This window comes from Tenrec ecaudatus, chromosome Y (genome assembly GCF_050624435.1).
Source record: "Tenrec ecaudatus isolate mTenEca1 chromosome Y, mTenEca1.hap1, whole genome shotgun sequence".
In the NCBI taxonomy this organism is placed as follows: Eukaryota; Metazoa; Chordata; class Mammalia; order Afrosoricida; family Tenrecidae; genus Tenrec; species Tenrec ecaudatus.
The window spans coordinates 19,315,133-19,336,793 of NC_134549.1; the positions used below are offsets into that span (position 1 = coordinate 19,315,133).

Here is a 21,661-nt window from a genome sequence, read left to right on the forward strand (position 1 = left end):
TGTTGTTTGCAAGTCTGGCCCCCGAGCCTGCAGCCATCGCAGCGACGTCTGTGAGCGCCCAATTCAGTCTCCTTTTGTCTCTGCAAGTTTACTCTCCGCGCGGGGGGTGGGGTGGAGGGGTTTGGCGGGAGGGGATTTCCCTGGTGCCCCCCCAAATAAAAAATATATCTATTTTTAAATCCAGCCCACAATCCGTGGGCTGGATTCTGACTCTCGGCGACCCCGAAGCGCAGGGCAAGGCAGCCCCTGTGCTTTTTCAACGACTTTTCTTTCAGCGGAAACCACGACCCCCGGATTTCACCCAGACACACCGCCGGTCCACCGTCCAGCAGAGGGGTCCGTGGGTCAACACAGTCTTTTTCAAAACATCCCCTTCTTTTTCTCTCTTACTTTTTAAAAGCCTTTTACCGGGGGCTCCTACAGGTGTCACCACAATCCATCCACTGGGTCAGGCACCTGTGTCCTCAGGTGGCCATCACCCTGCGCAAACCATTTCCTTTCTCCGTGGGCCCTTGGTTTCAGCTCCTCATTTCCCCCTCCCTCCATAATTTATAAATTACGGTTTTTTTTCATGTCTTACACCCATACCTGTCTCGTTTCTGGCCCTCGTCTGTGTCCGTCCCCCTGGGAGTGGGGGGGTGATGTGTTATCTGTCCACCATTGTGATCCACCTGGATGCCCGCTCCCGTGTGCTCCCCCTGCACCACCCCTCCCCCCTCCCCCTGCACCCCAGCCCTCCCCCTGCACCCCAGCCCTCCCCCTGCTCCGCAGCCCACTCCCTGCACCCCACCCCATGCACCCAGCCCACCCCCTGCACCCCAGCCCACCCCCTGCACCCCAGCCCTCCCCCTGCACCCCAGCCCGCCCCCTGCACCCCAGCCCACCCCCTCCACCGCTGCCCACCCCCTGCACCCCAACCCACCACCTGCACCCCAGCGCGCCCCCTGCACCCCAGCCCACCCCCTGCACCGCTGCCCACCCCCTGTACCCCAACCCACCACCTGCACCCCAACCCACCCCCTGCACCCCAGCCCTCCCCCTGCACCCCAGCCCGCCCCCTGCACCCCAGCCCGCCCCCTGCACCACAGCCCACCCCCTGCACAGAAACATCTACAAAACAACCTAACAGGGGGCGAAGGAGGCTTCAAACCACGACGAACCCAACAGCGAAATAATAATAATTTATAAATCAAGGGCTCACGGGGGAGGGGCAAAAATGAGGAGCTGATCCCAAGGGGTCCAGCAGAAAGCAAAGGTTTGGGGAACGATGAGGGCAACAAATGTACAAATGTGCTTGGCACACAATGGATGGGATTGTGATACGAGCCCCCAGTAAAATGATTTTTTTTAATTTTTTAATAAATTAATTAAAAATTGTCATTAAATTAATTTTCTTAAAAAACACATAACGCCCCTCCAAAAAAATTTTTAAACACACAACAGAGATAACGGCCCCGCCCTGCGTTTGGGATCGTGGAAAGCAGATGGGCCGCAGTGCTGGCCGGGAGGCGGGCAGCCTCGTTCGGGCTCTCGGACGGGGCCTGGGGGGTCGAACCGTGGCCGGCAGGGGCCCTGGCCCAGGGCGCGGCGCCCTCCCCCTCCTGCAGGCCCGGCTGCAGCCAGACGCGGGGAGAACAGGAAGTGCCTGCGGTTTGTGCCAGGAGGGTCTGCAGCGCGGCCCCGCCCCCTCGCACCCGGCCCCGCCCCCGGGACCCGGCCACGCCCCCACCCCAGGCCCCGCCCCCGGGGTCGGCTCCCTGCGCGCGCAGCCGGCACTCGCCGCCTCCAGAGCCGCCAGCGCTGCGCCCAGGTAACTGCCCCGCCGCCCGCCCCGAACCCCGGGCCCGGACCCCCCAAAACCCCCGGACCCCCCCTCCCCGGGCGCAGACCCCCGGCCCCGCTGCATCCCGGCGCCGGCGCGGCGGGCAGAGCAGTACGTCCCGCTTGGTGCCGGGGAGCGCGGCGGGAGCGCGGGTGGTTGCGCTCGGGCTCCGCGAGGTCCGCGGTTCGAGGCCGCCGGCCGCTCCGGGGGAGAACGAGGCTGCCGCGCCGGGAGAGCGATGCTCGGTCTGGGAGACGCGTGGGACGCGGGTTTAGCTTCTATAGACCTATGGGAACAGCACACGCGCGCAATATATGCACATATTTTATGTGCGGGGGGGGGTGCGGGGGGGGCGTGAGACAAATCTGCCAGGTCCTGCAGGTGCCCAGGAGGCGGGAGAGGCTGGAGGAGAGTGAGTTTGCTTTCAGACCTGTTGCAATAGGCACACACACACACAATTACATATATATATATATATGTAAATTACATATATATGTGTAATTGTGTGTGTGTAGCCCCGGGGGCCTAATGAATTACACATGCGACTGCTATATAAAGGCGGCGACAGCTGTCTGCTCCCGAGCAGACTGACCGCCTGGGAGACCCGCAGGGGCAGCTCCGCTCTGTCCTGCAGGGTCCCCGTGAGTCGGTGTCCACTCAGTGGCAGTGGGTTTTTCTATCTATGATCTATCTATCTATCTGCATATCTATCTATCTATCTATCTATCTATCTATCTATCTGCATATCTATCTATCTATCCATCTATCTATCTGCATATCTATCTATCCATTAGCTCCTGGGGAGAGAGACCAGACCCTCTGCTCCCGTGCAGACTGACCGCCTGGGAGACGCCCAGGGGCAGCTCCGCCCTGTCCTGCAGGGTCCCTGTGAGTCTGGATGGGCTGGAGGGCGGTGAGTTTGCTTTGCCTTTGAGCTCCGCAGCACAGTAACAATCTCCTGCCAATGCTTTCCCTCCACAGTGTCCCAAACCTGATGGGTCTTTGTCTCCCTTTCACGACGGAATAAATGCGCAGATTTCCGTTCTCTGGTGAATCCTAAGGAAGCCCTGGTGGTGCAGTGCTTACAGGTTGGACTGTGATGTGCATGGTCAATAGTTTGAATCCACCAGCAAGTCCGAGAGATAAATCCTAGTCTTTCTATTCCCATCATCAGTTACAGTCTGAACCCACAGGGGCGCCGTGAGTCAGCACTGACTGATGGAGGGAGGAGACCCACAGGGGGCGCCGTGAGTCAGCACTGACTGATGGAGGGAGGAGACCCACAGGGGGCGCCGTGAGTCAGCACTGACTGATGGAGGGAGGAGACCCACAGGGGGCGCCGTGAGTCAGCACTGACTCCATGGAGGGAGGAGACCCACAGGGGGCGCCGTGAGTCAGCACTGACTGATGGAGGGAGGAGACCCACAGGGGGCGCCGTGAGTCAGCACTGACTCCATGGAGGGAGGAGACCCACAGGGGGCGCCGTGAGTCAGCACTGACTCCATGGAGGGAGGAGACCCACAGGGGGCGCCGTGAGTCAGCACTGACTGATGGAGGGAGGAGACCCACAGGGGGCGCCGTGAGTCAGCACTGTCTGATGGAGGGAGGAGACCCACAGGGGGCGCCGTGAGTCAGCACTGACTGATGGAGGGAGGAGACCCACAGGGGGCGCCGTGAGTCAGCACTGACTCCATGGAGGGAGGAGACCCACAGGGGGCGCCGTGAGTCAGCACTGACTGATGGAGGGAGGAGACCCACAGGGGGCGCCGTGAGTCAGCACTGACTCCATGGAGGAAGGAGACCCACAGGGGGCGCCGTGAGTCAGCACTGTCTGATGGAGGGAGGAGACCCACAGGGGGCGCCATGAGTCAGCACTGACTGATGGAGGGAGGAGACCCACAGGGGGCGCCGTGAGTCAGCACTGTCTGATGGAGGGAGGAGACCCACAGGGGGCGCTGTGAGTCAGCACTGACTCCATGGAGGGAGGAGACCCACAGGGGGCGCCGAGAGTCAGCACTGACTCCATGGAGGGAGGAGACCCACAGGGGGCACCGTGAGTCAGCACTGACTGATGGAGGGAGGAGACCCACAGGGGGCGCCGTGAGTCAGCACTGACTGATGGAGGGAGGAGACCCACAGGGGGCGCCGTGAGTCAGCACTGACTGATGGAGGGAGGAGACCCACAGGGGCGCTGTGAGTCAGCACTGAGTGATGGAGGGAGGAGACCCACAGGGGGCGCCGTGAGTCAGCACTGACTGATGGAGGGAGGAGACCCACAGGGGGCGCCGTGAGTCAGCACTGACTGATGGAGGGAGGAGACCCACAGGGGGCGCCGTGAGTCAGCACTGACTGATGGAGCCTAGAAGCTCAGTTATGATCCACTGCAGCTTAGTGGTCATCACAGCCCAATACTGGGGTCCCTTGCATTTACACAAACTCACATTTTTAAAGTGCACTACCACTGAATCCATTCCAACTCACGGGGACCCTGCAGGACAGGGCGGAGCTGCCCCTGGGGGTCTCCCAGGCGGTCAGTCTGCTCGGGAGCAGACGGTCTGGTCTTTCTCCCTTGGAGTGGCTGGTGGGCTTGATCTTGTGAGCTTCTGGTCTGCAGCCCAATGCATTAAAAAAAACCACGTCTGTCTAGTGCATTGTGGGAAACAGAGATTTCTCCAAGTGGTCTCTGCCAAGTATATGTTTGTCTAAGGACACTGCCTGCAGCTAAGGGTAAATGGTTGTCAGGTTCCCTCCCAGAAGCCCGTCAGCTGCCAGAGCACCTTGTGGTGTAACCGGAAATGGGATGCACTCCCTGCTGCTGAGGCTAAAGGCCAGAGGCCATCAGTTTGGTCCCTGCAGGGTGGTCATCTCCCTGCTGATAATGGTTTCCATGGAGATGCAGGGACCAGGTCTAACCTGCTCAGTGAGGGCGTCCAAAGTCCGGCTCCATCCTGAATCTAGGATCCGCCCTTCTCACACCTGTGCCCCTAGCCCTCCTCCTCCTATTGCATGCAGGTCCCTAGATTGTACCCCTTTGGTCTTTACCTGTAATTAGGGGGCTGGCACCCCCCCAAATATAGAGGTTGGGTCAGCAATAAAAGCCCCCCTTGGGAACTCCCCTGCTCCCTTTCCTCCTGTCCTCCCCCTCCCCACATGGACCACTAAGTGGGGCAGTGGGTTTCTGAGCCTTGCAGAGGTGCAGGGTCATGGTCCCCACCTGCTGACGTCCAGGTAATGGTGGCTTAGGGCTTGCAGCCTTGAGAGGCAGAGACTGGGATGGGGGGGTGGAGAACAGCCCCTGCCTCTCACCTCCCACCTGCCCAACAAAAGAGCCCACGGGCCAGGACTCCTGGGGACTAGCTGCACTGGGGCGGAGTTCTCCTGCAGAAGGCCGCCAACTGAATGCAGCCACAAGACACCCAGATGGTGAGAAGCGGGGCCTGGGGTCTCAGGCATCCCTCTTGGCTGCTAAAGCAAGACCCCCTTGGTCAGTCGGACTCTGGACAAGTCCAGTGTGAGGGCTGCAGGAGAGGGGGCTTCCCGGCGTGGGTTCAGGGGCAGAACACTGTATTTCAGATTGGGGGTGCTGTAATTCACAGTGTGGGGGACGCTATCAGCCCCAAACCCAGCAGAGATTGAAACACAAAGGGCAGGTTCTGCCCACTGGGCCAACCCCCTGTGGATGCGAGGCTTTGCCAGAATAAAAGGCCTGCTCCAGGCTATCTGCATATCTCTCTATCCATCAGCTCCTGGGGAGAGAGACCAGACTGTCTGCTCCTGTGCAGACTGACTGCCTGGGAGACCCACAGGGCAGCTCTGAGCTGTCCCCAGCGAGTGGGGGGAGGGTGTGTGTGTATTGGGATCCAGGGGACATGGGCGCCTCTGCTCTGGGATCTTTGTGTCCTTGCAATGTCTTGCTTTCTTCACAGAAAGAAGCCAACGCTGCACACATGCGTGCCCCCGAGCTGGCCGGGTGAGTGGGGTCTGTGGGGCAGGGCTCACTTGGTCTGCTCTCTGGCCATCCATCTGCAGATGCTCCAGGGGCCGGCTGGCTTAGTCATCAGGGGGTCTGGGCAGCTGCAGTGGAGACTCAGACCCCCATGTCCTAGGATCCCTGCTCAAATAGCTCCCCTCACATAAAAACCCCGCTCCCCATGATGCCCCAGGCTTCCTCATCTTCGACCAGGGCCCACCATACGCCGCCTTCTTGGAAAGAGTCCTGCATGTTTGCTTCTTGCTCCTCCGTCTTATTGCATGTGGGGTGACAGCCAACCCTGTCACTTCCAGGTCCCACCCTGCCCCGCAGGCTCCCTGGGGACCAGGACAGAGGCCCTGCAGGACAGGGCAGAGCTGCCCCTGTGGGTTTTCAAAGCTTTTGAATTGCTGACCTCATGGGGAGCAGCTGAGCATGTCTAGCCCCCACCCACCAGGCCCTGCTGCCTGTGGGCTAACAGGACAGATGGGGCAGGAGGGGAGTGGAGCCGCTGGCTGCTGTCTTCCAGGCGCTGGCTGCCCGCAGCCCTGGGCCTGCTCCTGGCTTGGATGCCATCGGCGGCCCACGACTTGGCCGGTTCGAGACCCAACTTCGTGCTCCTGATGGTGGATGATCTCGGCATTGGGGACATCGGCTGCTACGGAAACCGCACCATCAGGCAAGTCACAGAGAACCCCGCGGCCTTCGCTTCCCCGGGAGAGGCCGGGCGGCACCAGTGACCGGTGCTGTCCTTCCCCAGGGACCGGTCTCTCCTGATGACACGTCCACTGTCCATGTGACAGTCTCCCCGTCCCCGCCTCTAGGGGGCGCTCTGACACAGAACCTCCCCGTCCCCGCCTCTAGGGGGCGCTCTGACACAGAACCTCCCCGTCCCCACCTCTAGGGGGCGCTCTGACACAGAACCTCCCCGTCCCCACCTCTAGGGGGCGCTCTGACACAGAACCTCCCCGTCCCCACCTCTAGGGGGCGCTCTGGTCCTGCTTCTTCCAGGACAAGTCCCTTTGTCCTGGTATAAGTCCACAGTCCTTTCAATATTCTTAACATGATGTCCTGCTCCAGGGGCTGGTCTCTCCTGATGTCACGTGGCTGACAGCCAATCGGCTCAGACCCATGAGAATCCGTAAGAGTGGAGCAAAATTTGCTTAGTCCAGCTCTTCATTAGTGTGTACTCGCCCCCCAAGTGGCCTCTCTGGTTGCCGTGTGTGTGTGTGTGTGTGTCTCCTGCCTGCACCACCGTGCCCCAAAAGTGCATTGTAAATCCTAAGCCCCTGGTGGCAGAGTGGGTTATGCTGAAGGCCACTCACACAGCAAAGTCAGCAGTTCAAACCCACCAGCCACTCCTGGGGAGAGAGACCAGCCCGTCTGCTCCCGTGCAGACTGACCGCCTGGGAGACCCCCAGGGGCAGCTCCGCCCTGTCCTGCAGGGTCCCCGTGAGTCTGCGTCCCCTCGATGGGATGGTCCCGGGGTTCAGGAGCCCAGGTGATGTGCTGCAGGTTAGTCATTGGGCTGCTGACTGAAAGGTTGGCGGTTCAAACTCACACTTCCCTCCTAAAAAGGGTCACTCACTGCTTCAAAGCCCCGACACGGGAGACTGGGATTCAGGCATGGCTGGCAGGGGGCTTGACTTCCGTTTGATTTTATGTCAGTGGCCATAAACCCATTTGAGGCAGAAAGGCAGGGCTTTGTTGGCACTCACCCAAAAGTTCACAATCACATTGTCCTGGCTGCAGAGCATCCTGGGTTTTTGTTTTGAGGATTCTGATTGTACTTCTCAGGCTGCTTTGATTGTGCCCCTGGCTGGACTGGGAGACTCTGTGTCAGAGCGCCCCCTAGAGGCGGGGACAGTGAGGTTCTGTCCCAGAGCGCCCCCTACAGGTGATGATGAGGAGGTTCTGTCCCAGAGCGCCCCCTAGAGGTGGGGACGGGTAAGGTCTGTGTCAGAGCGCCCCCTAGAGGTGGGGACGGGGAGGTTCTGTGTCAGAGCGCCCCCTAGAGGCGGGGACGGGGAGGTTCTGTGTCAGAGCGCCCCCTAGAGGCGGGGACGGGGAGACTGTGCCACATGGACAGTGGACGTGTCATCAGGAGAGGCCAGTCCCTGGGGAAGGACGTCGTGCTTGGGGAAGCGGAGGGGCAGCGCCAGAGAGGACGGCCCAGGATGAGATGCACGGACACGGGGCTGCAGCCGTGGCTCAGACGGGGATGATGGTGGGGACGGGGCAGTGTGTCCCGTTGTGCACGGGGTGGCTGTGGGTCAGGACAGACTTGTGGGCACCCAGCAGAAAGAGTGGGAGCTGATTTGACAGCTAGTGGTTGGTTGGGGCTGAGACGGTCACTGGTCCCCCTGCAGGACTCCAAACATCGACCGCCTCGCTCGGGAAGGGGTGAAGCTCACCCAGCACATCGCAGCCGCCTCCGTGTGCACCCCGAGCCGGGCGGCCTTCCTGACCGGCCGGTACCCGCTGCGCTCGGGTAAGTGATGCTGCTCCAGTAAGCACCTGCTGTGTGTGCGTGTGTGCTCTGTCCAAAAAAACACACCACTGCCCTCGAGTGGACGCCGGCTCCCGGAGACCCTGCAGGACAGGGCGGAGCTGCCCCTGGGGGTCTCCCAGGTTGTCAGTCTGCACAGGAGCAGACGGTCTGGTCTGTCTCCCCAGGAGCTAATGGATAGAGAGATATGTAGATAGATAGATAGATAGGCAGATAGACACACTGCCATCGAGCGGACACCGACTCACGGGGACCCTGCAGGACAGGGCGGAGCTGCCCCTGGGGGTCTCCCAGGCGGTCAGTCTGCACGGGAGCAGACGGTCTGGTCTCTCTCCCCAGGAGCTAATGGATAGAGAGATATGCAGATAGAGAGATAGATAAACAGCTTCCTCCTGTATGTGTATGTACTGTTTTAATATATAGATGCATACACGTGTGTATGTATGTATACACTAAGTATGTGTATGTGAGGATCCCTGGTGACATCGTGGGTTCACACTGGGCTGCGATACACAGTTTGAAAGCACACTTGTTCCAAAGAAGAAAGACCAGACCGTCTGCTCCCGTGCAGACTGACCGCCTGGGAGACCCTCAGGGGCAGCTCCGCCCTGTCCTGCAGGGTCCCTGTGGGTAGATGTCAGCCCTGTGGCAGGGAGAGTGTATTCTGCACGAGAACACACCGCATAAGGTGCTGTGGCCAAACCATAAGGAGATCTCAGCTCGCAGGGCCTTCTCCGTGGACTGGACCTCACAAGTGGAGGCAAGGTTGGGTCAGAAGTCTCCCTGGAGATCCGTCCAACAACTCAGCCAATCCCAGCAGCTGCAGACACAGGGCCCGCTTCTCATTCCCGTCCCACCGTCTGCCCACAGGCATGGTGTCCTCCCAAGGAAACCGAGTCCTGCTGTCGGCAGCGGTGTCCGGGGGCCTCCCCACCAACGAGACAACATTTGCCAAAATACTTCGAGAGGAAGGCTACGCCACCGGCATAATAGGTAAGGTCCCCTCCTCCTGGCTGAAGGGGTCCCCGGAGTACAGGCGCCCATAGGCGCCTCCTGAAGAAGTTGGGGTTTCGAAGAGCCTCCCCACCTCCCACTAGAGGGAACTCGGAGGAAAAGCCGGCATTCTGCTAACTGCCAGGTCCCAGCTTTGAAAAGCTCCACATGCAGCCTCTGTGTCTCTGTCCATCACACACACGGATCAACTCGTGCAGACGGTGAACAAACTGCGGGCCACGCAGGTTGAAAGGTCCAGTCCCCCCCACGGGGTGCTTTGGAACAAAGTCCTGCCCCTGCGCTTGGGGACAGTCTGCCCCCAGAAGCCCATGGAGGGGGCACCGTCCTGCACTCCCACACACCTGGGAGAGGGGGCACCCAGGGGACCGGACAGGGGATGCCCTTCCGTTTGCAGGTCTGACTCAGATCCAACTGAACCCTGAAGGGGCAGGGGACCATGAATCCAAACATCAACTGTCCAGGCAGGCTGGACTCTCTCCCCCGCTTCCTGGGGTCCAGCGGGCTGCGCAGGGGAAGATCGGTTCTCGGACAAACATCGTGTCTTGCACCATGTGCTCAGCACCGTGATGTTTTACAAAAAGATGTGCCCCCATCCTGCTTCTCCTGGGGAAATAGCGCCCCCAAGTGGCCTAACGGTTATCTCTTGGGCTGCTCACTGCAGGGTCGGCAGTTCGAAGCCATCAGCCTCTCGCAGGATAAAGGGAGGGATGCCTGCCCCCCAGGCTGTCAGTCTTCACGGGCGCAGACGGTCTGGTCTTTCTCCCCAGGAGCTAATGGATAGAGAGATATGTAGTTAGATGCATGGAGAGAAAGATAGACAGACAGACACACTGCCATTGAGTGGACGGCGACCCTGCAGGACAGGGCGGAGCTGCCCCTGGGGGTCCCCCAGGCGGTCAGTCTGCACGGGAGCAGACGGTCTGGTCTCTCTCCTGAGAAGCGGGAGGTGGTTTCGAGCCGCTGACCTTGGGGTCCACAGTGCAACCTGTCCTGCTCCAGGACTCTTTGCAGAGGTGCCCCCAGGTGCAAACAGCCCGTCCCAGACCCCCCCACCCCGGTGACCCGCAGGTGCTTCCTGTCGCCCCCCCCCCTCCCAGGAAAGTGGCACTTGGGCCTGAACTGCGCGTGGCGCGACGACCACTGCCACCACCCGGCGGCGCACGGCTTCCTCCACTTCTACGGGACGCCCTTCACCATGACCTTGGACTGCCTGGGCTGGGGGAGGTCCCCGAAGCACGTGCTCCTGAAGCGCGGCCTGGACGCGGGCGCGCTCCTGCTGGGCCTGGGCGCGCTCACGCTGGCGGCCGCCCGGCTCGCGGGGCTGCTGCCCGGGGCGCGGTGGGCGCTGGCCGGCTGGGCGGCGCTGGCGGCCGCGCTGCTGTGGGCGGGCGCGCGCTCCGCGAGCCAGCTGATGCAGCACGCCGACTGCTTCCTGATGCGGAACGAGGCCGTGTCCCAGCAGCCCCTGCGCGAGGAGGACACCACGCCCCTCATGGTCCGCGACGCCGCCGGATTCGTCCGCAGGTGAGCGGGGGCGGGGCGAGGCCGTGTCCCAGCAGCCCCTGCGCGAGCAGGACACCACGCCCCTCATGGTCCGCGACGCCACCGGATTCGTCCGCTGGTGAGCGGGGGGCGGGGCGAGGCCGTGTCCTAGCCGACCCTGCGGCGCACAGGACGCCACGCCCCTCATGGCCGGCAACGCCGCCCGGATTGGTCCGCAGCTGAGCGGCGGGCGGGGCGAGGCCGCGTGCCTGCAGCCCCTGCGCGCGCACGATGCCACGCCCCTCATGGCCCGTAACGCCGCCGGATTGGTCCGCAGCTGTGCGGTGGGCGTGGCGAGCCCTCGCTCTCCCTATAAAGCCAGCCGCTGCAGCCGCCTGCAGCAGAGTTCTAACCTGGAACTCACCCAAGCACAGGTCTCTGTCATGTCCCTGTGGGGCCTGCGCCCCAGGTGCTGCAAAGAAAGAACTTGTCATAAACCGAGCCCGGCCAATCGGCCAGGGCTTTGCTGCAAACTAGCCCTCTGGGCCTACCTGGAGGCTACTGGTTTGGGTCCTACCTGTCTCTTCCTCCGGAAGCAGCAGGTTACCAGTACCAGCCATGGCAGCCATCCGGAAGCACGGCCACCCTGCAGGACAGGGCGGAGCTGCCCCCCAGGGGTCCCCCAGACAGCCTGGCCTTTCTGCCCAGGAGCTAATGGATGGGTAGAAATGCACATGGATGGATGGATAGGTAGGTAGATAGATAGATGATCGATAGTTTAGATACATTAGATAGATAGATAGATAGATAGATAGATAGATAGATAGATAGATAGATAGATAGATAGACTGGATAGATAGATAGATAGGCAGATAGATAGATAGGCAGATGGATAGATAGATAGGCAGATAGATAGATAGGCAGATAGATAGATAGATGGATAGACAGATAGACAGACACTGCCCTTGAGTGGACGCCGGCTCACGGGGACCCTGCAGGACAGGGCGGAGCTGCCCCTGGGGGTCCCCCAGGTGGTCAGTCTGCACGGGAGCAGACAGTCTGGTCTCTCTCCCGAGGAGCTAATGGATAGAGAGATATGCAGATAGATAGATAGATAGATACATAGATGGATAGATAGATACATAGATGGATAGATAGATAGATATGTAGATAGATAGATAGATAGATAGATAGATAGATAGATAGATAGATACATAGATGGATAGATAGATACATAGATGGATAGATAGATACATAGATGGATAGATAGATAGATATGTAGATAGATAGATAGATAGATAGATAGATAGATAGATAGATAGATAGATAGATAGATAGATAGATAGATAGATAGATAGATAGATAGATAGATAGATAGATAGACAGACAGACAGACAGACTGCCATCTAGTGGATGCCGACTCACAGCCACCCAGCAGGACAGGGCAGCTAGGATGTCTGAGACTGATTCCGTCTTTACCGGAATGGACAGTCTGGGCTTTCTCCCTAGAAGCGGCCCGTGGTTTCGAACTGCCCGTTTGGGGGGTGAGCACCCCTGGGAGTGCTGAACCCGCTGCGCCACGAGGGGCGTCCTTTCCTGTTGTGTCCTGCCCCGTTTCTGCACTGTGGCCTCTAACTCGGCCACCCTGCAGGACACAGTGGAACTGCCCTGGGGGCTGGGGTGGGGGCTGGAGGCTGTCCTGCGGAGAAAGGCCACACTGACCGCCTGGGAGACCCGCAGGGGCAGCCCCGCCCGGTCCTGCAGGGTCGCCGTGGGTCGCGTCCACTCGAGGGCAGTGTCGGTTTTGATTTTTTTTTTCTTAGTTTGGGTTCGAGCTTTTTCCTGCCTGGCTGAGCGCTTCCGCGCTGCGCCATCAGCGAGCGCACTGCGTGTAACGAGCGCGGGGCGGCCCGGTCCGGTGTCGGGGACCTGTTCTGAACCGCACCCCACCGCTCCCCGGGTTGGTGCCCCTGTTGCCCCGAGCAGGAACAAGCAAGGCCCCTTCCTGCTGTTTGTGTCCTTCCTGCACGTGCACCTTCCGCTGGCCACCACCAAGCAGTTCCGGGGCAGGAGCGCCCACGGGCTCTACGGGGACAACGTGGAGGAGATGGACTGGATGGTGGGTGAGTGTCTTCTCCCGGCACCGCGGCCGCTCCCGGCGTGGGGACACCCTCGCGCCACCCTCAGGGTCTCGCTCCCTCCTTGGCTTTGCCCGCGGAGAGAATTCCCACTGAGGCACGGTCTGGGATCCATGTGGGAGTTTGTGACGGACAGGATGGGCCCCAGGGGTTCCTTTCTGAAAAAGGGGACACGCGGTTTCTGGGAGGCCTGGCAAGCCGCGCTGGGGTTCACAACCGGGCAGGAACACCCACGTGGGAGAGAGCACCCACACGTGCGCAACTGGGGGGCTGGGGGGGCCAGATGCCCATGAACCCCACAGACTAAGAGCATGTGGCCCAGAGGCTGTGCACCCCGAGGAGGCTGCAGGGGCAGGGACATCAGTTCGCATCTGGCCGCCCTGGGTACTTCCAATATTCGGCACCACCGTCCAGACGCATCGACTCTTGTTGGGTCTTCTGTGGCCGACGTCCACGTGCAGACAAGGGTGACAACACCGCGGCTCGGGTCAGGCGCCCCTTTGTTCTCCAGGAGACGTCCTTGCTCTTCAAGCCTCCGAAGAGGTCTCCTGGGGGGAAGGGGGGGCGGGAGAGTGACCCATGGCCAGGCGTCCTCCGATCTCTTAAGTCAGCGGTTCTCACCTGTGGGTCAAGCCCCAGATCTTGGTACGCGTGGCCCAGACCCCGTGAGGCTAGGATGCGCGCTGCTCGAGCCGGCCGGGGGGACCGAACACGCAACCTGCCGGTCTCGTCCCCGCAGGCCAGATCCTGGGCGCGCTGGACGCGGAGGGCGTGGCCGACCGCACGCTGGTTTACTTCACGTCCGATCACGGCGGCTGGCTGGAGGCGCGCTTCGGGCGGGAGCAGTGCGGCGGCTGGAACGGGATCTACAAAGGTGGGCGCCGAGGTTCCCGGACCCACGTCTGCAGGCTTGATCCCGACCCTGGGATCCCCAAGCCTTTTGGGGGGGAAAGGGAGCTTGACACACACACAGACCCCCAAAAGCAGGAAAGGATAAACCACCACCGGCTTACGGCAATGCCGTTAAGACAGCAGAGCCGGGCCTGGGGGGTTTGCGACACTGGAGTGCTTTACGGTAGCTGGCAGCCTCGTTTTCGCCCCCCAAAAGCAGGAAAGGGAAAAACCACCACTGGCTTACGGCAATGCCATCACGACAGAGCAGAGCCGGCCCTGGGGTTTGCGACACTGGAGCGCTTTACGGGAGCTGGCAGCCTCGTTTTCGCCCCCCAAAAGCAGGAAAGGAAAAACCACCACTGGCTTACGGCAATGCCATCACGACAGAGCAGAGCCGGCCCTGGGGTTTGCGACACTGGAGCGCTTTACGGTAGCTGGCAGCCTCGTTTTCGCCCCACGATCCGGTGGGTGGGTTTGAACCGCTGCTGAGCGCTTAACCCGTGCACCTGGCGCGGTCCATCGTACACATTAATAGCAGGCGTTAAAATCACGCGATGAGACCCACGTCGTTATACCCACCGCCACCCAAGAGGAACCAGTCCCTTGAAGCAGCCCAAAGATCAGATGGACCAACATTGGCCCCAACACAGAGGGTGGGGTGAGTGGGAGGTGGGGGTGTCGGGGCCAAGCTGGGACCACGTGGAGCTGCCAAACATTCCCCAAATCTTTTACATTAAAAAAATTAACAAATGGCAATGGGGGGTACTTGGAGTGGGGCTAAAGGGGGCATCCTGATGAACAGAGTCCTGAATGGTAAGGTGGGAAGACGCCGGGCAGACAGACCGACCCTGGGTCCCCTGCCCATCGATCACCATTCAGTAATCAAAGCAGGAAATCTGGGGTCCCCCCGTGTAAACCCCTGGCTCTGTCCTTTTAAACCCCGAGCTTACTGCTTCGTTTCGTTTGCCTCTCTGTGTTGCCCCCCAACAGGTGGCAAAGGCATGGCCGGCTGGGAAGGGGGCATCCGCGTCCCCGGCATCTTCCGCTGGCCCGGGGTGCTGCCCGCCGGCCGCGAGGTCCACGAGCCCACCAGCCTGATGGACATCTTCCCCACGGTGGTCCAGCTGGCGGGCGGCCAGGTGCCCCAGGACAGGTGTGTGCGATCCCATTGAGTCGATCCCGACTCCCAGCGACCCTGCAGGACGGGGCAGAGCTGCCCCTGCGGGTCTCCCAGGCTGTGACTCTTGATGGACCAGAAGGCCTCCTCTGTCTCGCTCGGAGCGCCGGCTGGGCTCAAACTTGTGACCTTGCAGTGAGCAATCGAGCCCTTCGCTGGGCCGGCAGGACAGCAGCTTCGGGAGCTGTCTGTCTTCTTGGAAAGCGCCTTGGGCGAGCGGTCAGGCCAGTGTCGGACTGCAGACTGCAACGTCAATGCTTCGAACCCACGAGTGCTCCCAGGGAGGAAGAGGAGGTCGCCTGTCTCTGTGCAGACTGACCGCCTGGGAGACCCCCGGGGGCAGCTCCGCCCTGTCCTGCAGGGTCCCCGAGAGCCGGCGTCCACTCTGTACCAGTGAGTTTTAGTCCAGAGAAGCAGGCTGCCTCATCTTTCTCCCTTGGAGCAGAGCGTGGGTTTGAACCGACCACCTTGTGTGTGGCAGGCGGACGCCAAACCCACGGTGCCACCAAACCGTTTCCCCCACAAACGTGAGTGGGGTGCAGTTCAGTCCCTCACCCTCGGAGCCGCACCCCCCCCCCCAGGCGAGCGAGCCCAGGGACGGGCAGCTGCATCCCGCCTGACCCTGAGTGCCCGCTGCTGCCCACAGGGTGCTGGATGGCCGGGACCTCATGCCTTTGCTGCTGGGGGTCACCCAGCACTCGGACCACGAGTTTCTGATGCACTACTGTGAACACGTCCTGCACGCCGTCCGCTGGCACCAAAGGAGCCGTGAGTCCGGGCTGGTCCGGGATCCACAGGGGAGGGGGGGTGCCGAGGACCAGGGCTACTGAGGGCCAGGTGTGTGTCCCCTCCTGAGGTCATCTGTTGGGATCACTGGGGGCTCACGGGACGAGGCTGCTGGCTGCAAGTCAGCAGTTCAAACCCACCAGCCGCTCCTTGGGACAAAGAAGAGGCTGGAGGCTCCCGTGCAGACTGACCGCCTGGGAGACCCCCGGGGGCAGCTCCGCCCTGTCCTGCAGGGTCCCCGTGAGCCTGCATCCACTCGAGGGCAGGGACTCTGGTTCCTTTTGTAGAAGCAAGTTGGATGTGGGGTGCTGCCTCTGCTCCAGGCAGCCGTGGGGGGCGACGTCGGCCAGGCTCTGCCCGGGGCGTCCTCCTCAGCCCTCTCTGCTCTCCCCCCTCCAGGAGGTGCCCTCTGGAAAGTGCACTTCTTCACGCCCAGCTTCCACCCGGAGGGCGCCGGCGCCTGCTACGACCGAGTCGTCTGCCCATGCTCCCCGCCGGGGGTCGCCCGGCATGACCCACCCCTGCTCTTCGACCTGTCCCGAGACCCCTCGGAGGCCCAGCCCCTCACGCCGGCCACGGAGGGCGCCTTCTGGCAGGTGGTGGAGCGGGTGGCCCAGGCTGTGCAGGAGCACCAGCGGACACTCAGCCCCGTCCGCCTGCAGCTGGACGGCTCGGACAACGTGTGGAAGGCCTGGCTCCAGCCCTGCTGCGGCCCCTTCCCCTTGTGTCGGTGCCACGACCCAGAGAACCCGCAGTGATGGGCGCTCCTTGTAGAAGCCAAGCCCCCCAAAAAACCAAAGCTCTCTGCCAAGGACACTCGGCTCACCGCAGGACGGGCAGAACAACGGCCCCTGCGGGCTTCCCGGGCCACGTCTCCTGCCCGCTGGGGGGCTGCTTCCATGGCCAGCCTGGCCCCCTAACCCTCTCTCCTTGGTCACTCATGTCACTGGGGGGCCTTTGCAGATCTGGGAGCATTTTCTTTCTACTTGAGACCTCGGTCCCAGCTCCTCTTTTTGCCCCCCGCCTCCTCCACCCTGCCATCCTCGTGAACCCCAACAAGTTATGCATCGTTAGTCATTTCATATCTTACACCGTCTGTCCCCCCCACACACTTGCACCCGCATTTCTGTTGTGCGTCTCCCCGGTCGGGGTGGGGGCCCGACGGCGATCCTTGCAATCGGCTCCCCCCCTCTCAGGAGAGTTCCGAGGGGGTGACCTGCCCTGGAGTCCGTGGGCCGAGAGCTCTCACCTGCACCTGTGCACGTGCTCCGGTCTGGCCGGATTTGTGGATGGAACTTGGGCCGAGATATTGGGGGGGTGGAGGGAGCATTAAAGAACAAGCGGGGTGCTGTGTGTTTCTTCAATGCGACCCTGCACCCTGCCTGCCTCGCCCCTTTCTCCTGACCCTTCTACGAGGGGTGTCCAATTGCCTACAGATGGGTTTGGGGGTCTCCACTCCGACCCCCCTCGTTCACATCGATAGGACAGTTTGGGGGTCTTCTGATACCTGATCCCGTCGACACCTCGTGATCGATGGCACAGGCTGCTGTGCTTCTTCCACGTGGGCTTCGCTGCTTCTGAGCTAGACGGCCGCTCGTTTAATTCAGGAATTTAAGACCCAGACGCTGTGCGTTCCGATAGCCGGGCACCACCGGCTTCCGGCGCCCCGCTTACTTGTGCACCCGCTCCGTCTGCAGCGACCGTGTCGGGAAGCTGAGCCTCGCAGAATTCCGGGTCATTAGAACAAAGCATCCGTGCGCTGAGAGAGGATGAGGTCAGAGCCCCGACGTCCGTCAGCTACTTGACATGCAACACAGATGCACACGCACCTATCTCCTCTCCCGCTATAAGGCACCGCGGCTACAGGAACGTCAGTGGCCCCAAAAAGGAGAAAGAGGTTTTAATAGAGTCTCGGTTCACACTGGACTCCCTGGGTCTTCCCTGTCTGCAGACGCTGCCTGCTGTGTTCCGGGCAAGAGGAGGCTTGTTGCAGGGACCCAGCGGGGGGGAGGAGCTGGCAGGTAGAAGGGGGGAAAGGGCCTTGGAGAGAGACAGACAGACGGAGGGACAAGGGAGGCCGTCCCCTCACAGAATCAGCAAGAGCAGGCAGGACGCAGACTCGCTGCAGGCGAGGAGATGGTGGGAAGTCTAGGGTGCGCTGAGACGGGAGGGTTCCCGGCCATCTCTCTAGTTCAAGTCCCGGGACGGACACACATCCACAGACGGGAGGACGTCGGGAGGCTGCCCGGCACAGACAGGCAGCAGGGCGGGTTTGTTTGCAAACGGATAGGGGAGGGTGACAGCTGGCTTGTACCGTCAGACATGCTCACCTGCTCCTTCTAGAACCCGCTGGGGCGCCCCCCGGGCAGCCGGGCAGCCTCCGGGCACCACATTCCAGCTGCAGAACGAGTGGTGGGAACAGAAAGCCATTGCTTCCGCCCTGAGAGCAAGCAAAGGGGACAGGAGGGGAGGGAGCGAACTGATCACTGATTGACTTATAATAACCCCCCCCCCCCCGCCCAGAGGGAAGAACAGGTATCATGGGTGCAGGGAGAGAGCGGTCAGAGTCAGAGATGGAATGTTTCATTTATCAAGGGGTCACGAGGATGGGGAGGGGAAAAGGGGGGCCGGTCGGAGCTCAAAGGGGAAGTCAACGTTTGGGAAGTGATGTCAGCGCCCATGCCCATGCGCTTGATGCACTAGGTGTTTGGGGTGCTGGAGCCCCAACAGCATATTTAACAGGAAGGGGGTGGGGGGGCGGGTTACAGCTCTGCCGGGTGCGACGGGGTCTCCGAGGGGCTTTGCAGGATCGCAGGGGACACAGCCCACCAGCAACTGACCTCAGCCAGCTGATGCCGTGTCAATGTCGAAAGCCAAGGGCATTGCTTTTCCAAGAGCATCCCTTTTCCAAGAGCATCGCTTTTCCAAGGGCATCCCTTTTCCAAGGGCATCCCTTTTCCAAGAGCATCCCTTTTCCAAGGGCATCACTTTTCCAAGAGCATCGCTTTTCCAAGGGCATCGCTTTTCCAAAGGCATCGCTTTTCCAAGAGCATCCCTTTTCCAAGAGCATCCCTTTTCCAAGGGCATCGCTTTTCCGAGAGCATCCCTTTTCCGAGAGCATCGCTTTTCCGAGAGCATCGCTTTTCCAAGGGCATCGCTTTTCCAAAGGCATCGCTTTTCCAAGGGCATCCCTTTTCCAAGGGCATCGCTTTTCCAAGAGAATCCCTTTTCCAAGAGCATGCTTTTCCAAGTGTCGGCAAAAGTCAAAGCCCTGCTGGAACCCTGCCGGTTGCAAGGCACAGAGACTGCTCCATCCATCCTGGGGGAGTTTAGAGGTTTTGTGAAAAGGGAGAAATTGGGGAGCTAATGCAAAGGATCTGTCCACTCAAGGTCATTGCGGCCACATTTGGTTACAGGCCAGAGACGCAGTTGTGCAGACAGGCCTCGGGGGGCCGGGGAGGCGGAGGACGGGGCTGGGCACTGGCCAGAGAAAGACGGGCTGTACAGAGGCCCCTCGTGCTGGCCCTGGGACAGGAGCACCTGGGGTTTCTAGTAAGCTCTGACACCCAAGGAGTTGGGTCAGGGAACCCCAGCTTGTCCGTGCGGCGGTGGGAGATATCTGGGGCTCGAGCTAGGGAGGTGAACGCTGCCGACAAGAAGGGAGATGCTTTGCCTGCAGCTGCAGGGCCCCCAGTCAGGATGCCACCCGTGGGAAGTGCCCTTGTTGTTTGCCAACCTGCTCCCTGGGGCAGGGGCTGCCCAGCCTGGGTCTGGGGGGATAAGCTCTGTGGAATGTTGGGGGGAAGGTGCAGACTTCAATAGGTCATTTGTCCTCCAGAGAGGCTGGAAATGGGGGCGTTGACGGTCTATCCTCCTGCGAGGCCATGGGGGGGCTGCCTGTCCGTCTGTCCGGCCCAGACTGGCCGCAGTGTTTGTTTTTTGGTCTCTCCCGACAAGTCCAAAGTACAAGAGGTGATGTCATACCGTCTTTCTTGCTAAGGAGCATCTATGTGCCAAACGGCAAACCCAAACTCGGTGCCCTGGAACCGATCCAGGACCCACGGTACCTGCTGGACCCGGAAGAGCAGGCAAGTTCCCAGCAAGCGGGGTTTAATGAGCAGGTTTTTGCGGATTGGAGTGAGAGTCACTCACGGGGAGACTGGAAGACGAGGGTGCAGAGAGAATGGGTGAAAGCAACAGAGGGAGAGCCAGACCGAGGAAGAGACAGAGGGACGGACGTGCGGCCTCAAGGTGGACAAAGGCAGAGCGCCAACAAAGGGATCCCGGGGTCACCAAGTTAATAAGATTTGGGGACAGAAATAAATCATCATATTTAAATGAAACCCGTGCGCATTGGCTGATGGTAAAGGGGGCGCGGTTTCTGTGACCAGTCAGTGCTGCCCCTTAGGGCCCCCGCTGTGGGTTTCCGACTGGACCTGTTGACGGAGTAGAAAGCCCGGTCCGAGACTGGACCTGTTGGAGTCGAAAGCCCGGTCTGTCTCCCTCCAGAGCGGCTGCAGGTTTCGGGCTGCAGGCCCCGCGTGACCCCTGCACCCCCAGGCCCCCTTAGGGGCGCATCCGCCTCTCCACGGGGACAGACAGCCTCAGGGCGGCTGGTGGCTTTAAACCCTGGACCTCGGGACCAGCCTGACCCTCGCCTGACCGCGCCGCCGGCTGCGCCCCAGCTTTGCAAGGAGACCCCGGGAAGGGAAGCGCGGTGCGTGGTCCCGGGGGCTTCCGAGGAAGGGGGTGCCCCCCGCCGGGATGAAGGGGCTCCGTCGCGGCCCCCCAGGCCCGCCCCCAGGGGTCAGGGGGCACCCCCGCTGCACAGGCGCAGGCCCGGGGTGCAGGGTGCAGGGTTCGGGGCCTGGCACCCGGCCCGATCCGGCCCCGGCGGGGTGGGGAGTGGGGTTCAGGCCAAGCCGGGGACCCGGAAGTTCGCGGCGGGAGGCGGTCGGCGCGCGGACCGCGCGGAGGGCAGGCGGAGCTGCGTCTGCACGTCCCGCGGAGCCGGCGCGCGGCGGGAAACTGGGTCCCGGGCATAGCCACGCCCCCCGAGGCCGCTCGGCCACGCCCAGTCCCCGCCCCACAGCCCGGTCCCGCTCCCGTCAGGCCCTGTGGCCCCGCCCCCGCCGCGGACACGCCCCCTGGGCACGTCCGTCTCGTGACTCCGTCAACACCACGCCCCCTTAAGACAGTAAGCCACGCCTCGTCTCCGCCCACAGCGCGGTACCGCTCCCGTCAGGCCCTGTGGCGCCGCCCCACCGCGGACACGCCCCCTGGGCTCGTCCGGTCCCGTGACTCCGTCAACACCACGCCCCCTTAAGACAGTAAGCCACGCCTCGTCTCCGCCCCACAGCCCGGTCCCGCTCCCGTCAGGCTCTGTGACCCCGCCGCCCCGCGGACACGCCCCTTCCTTCCCCCTTCTCCGGGCACGTCCGTCTCGTGACTCCGTCAGCACCACGCCCCCTTAAGACAGTAAGCCACACCTCGTCTCCGCCCCACAGCCTGGTCCCGCTCCCATCAGGCCCTGTGGCCCCGCCCCCACCACGGACACGCCCCCTCCTTCCCCTTTGTTCGGGGCACGTCCCGTCCCGTGACTCTGTCATCGCCACGCCCCCTGAAGCCATCAAGCCACGCCCAGTCCGCGCCTCACAGCGGAACCAAGACCCTGTGGCCCCACCCCCAGCACAGGACACGCCCCCTCCTTCCCCCTCTCCGGTGACCCCCCTCACCGCCACGCCCCCTGGAGCCACTAGGCCACGCCCAGTCCCCCTCCTCACAGCCCGGTCCCGCTCCCATGAGACCCTAGGGCCCCGCCCCCGCCGCGGACACGCCCCCTTCCCCTCCCCCCTCCGCGTGGGGGCGG

At 61.7% G+C, this 21,661-nt stretch overlaps 1 protein-coding gene across 4 annotated transcripts; it reads left to right on the plus strand.

The window, feature by feature from the left end:
* Window positions 1-1,743: 1,743 nt before the first annotated feature.
* Window positions 1,744-17,860, plus strand: LOC142435555 (arylsulfatase L-like). Of its 4 annotated transcripts, XM_075539780.1 has the most exons (13): window positions 2,642-2,710; window positions 2,804-2,910; window positions 5,749-5,792; window positions 6,322-6,471; window positions 8,162-8,283; window positions 9,172-9,294; window positions 10,413-10,839; window positions 12,784-12,920; window positions 13,675-13,809; window positions 14,047-14,259; window positions 14,820-14,982; window positions 15,653-15,774; window positions 16,192-17,859. In XM_075539780.1, the coding sequence occupies exons 3-13, from the start codon at window positions 5,770-5,772 to the stop codon at window positions 16,548-16,550; spliced, it is 1,974 nt and encodes a 657-aa protein (XP_075395895.1). In that variant the 5' UTR covers window positions 2,642-2,710; window positions 2,804-2,910; window positions 5,749-5,769; the 3' UTR covers window positions 16,551-17,859. The 4 variants fall into 4 exon arrangements, with proteins under 4 accessions (XP_075395894.1, XP_075395895.1, XP_075395893.1 ...); XM_075539779.1 differs by lacking the exons at window positions 2,642-2,710; window positions 2,804-2,910 and adding an exon at window positions 1,744-1,810; XM_075539778.1 differs by lacking the exon at window positions 2,804-2,910 and having other exon boundaries at window positions 2,661-2,735; window positions 16,192-17,860.
* Window positions 17,861-21,661: the final 3,801 nt, after the last annotated feature.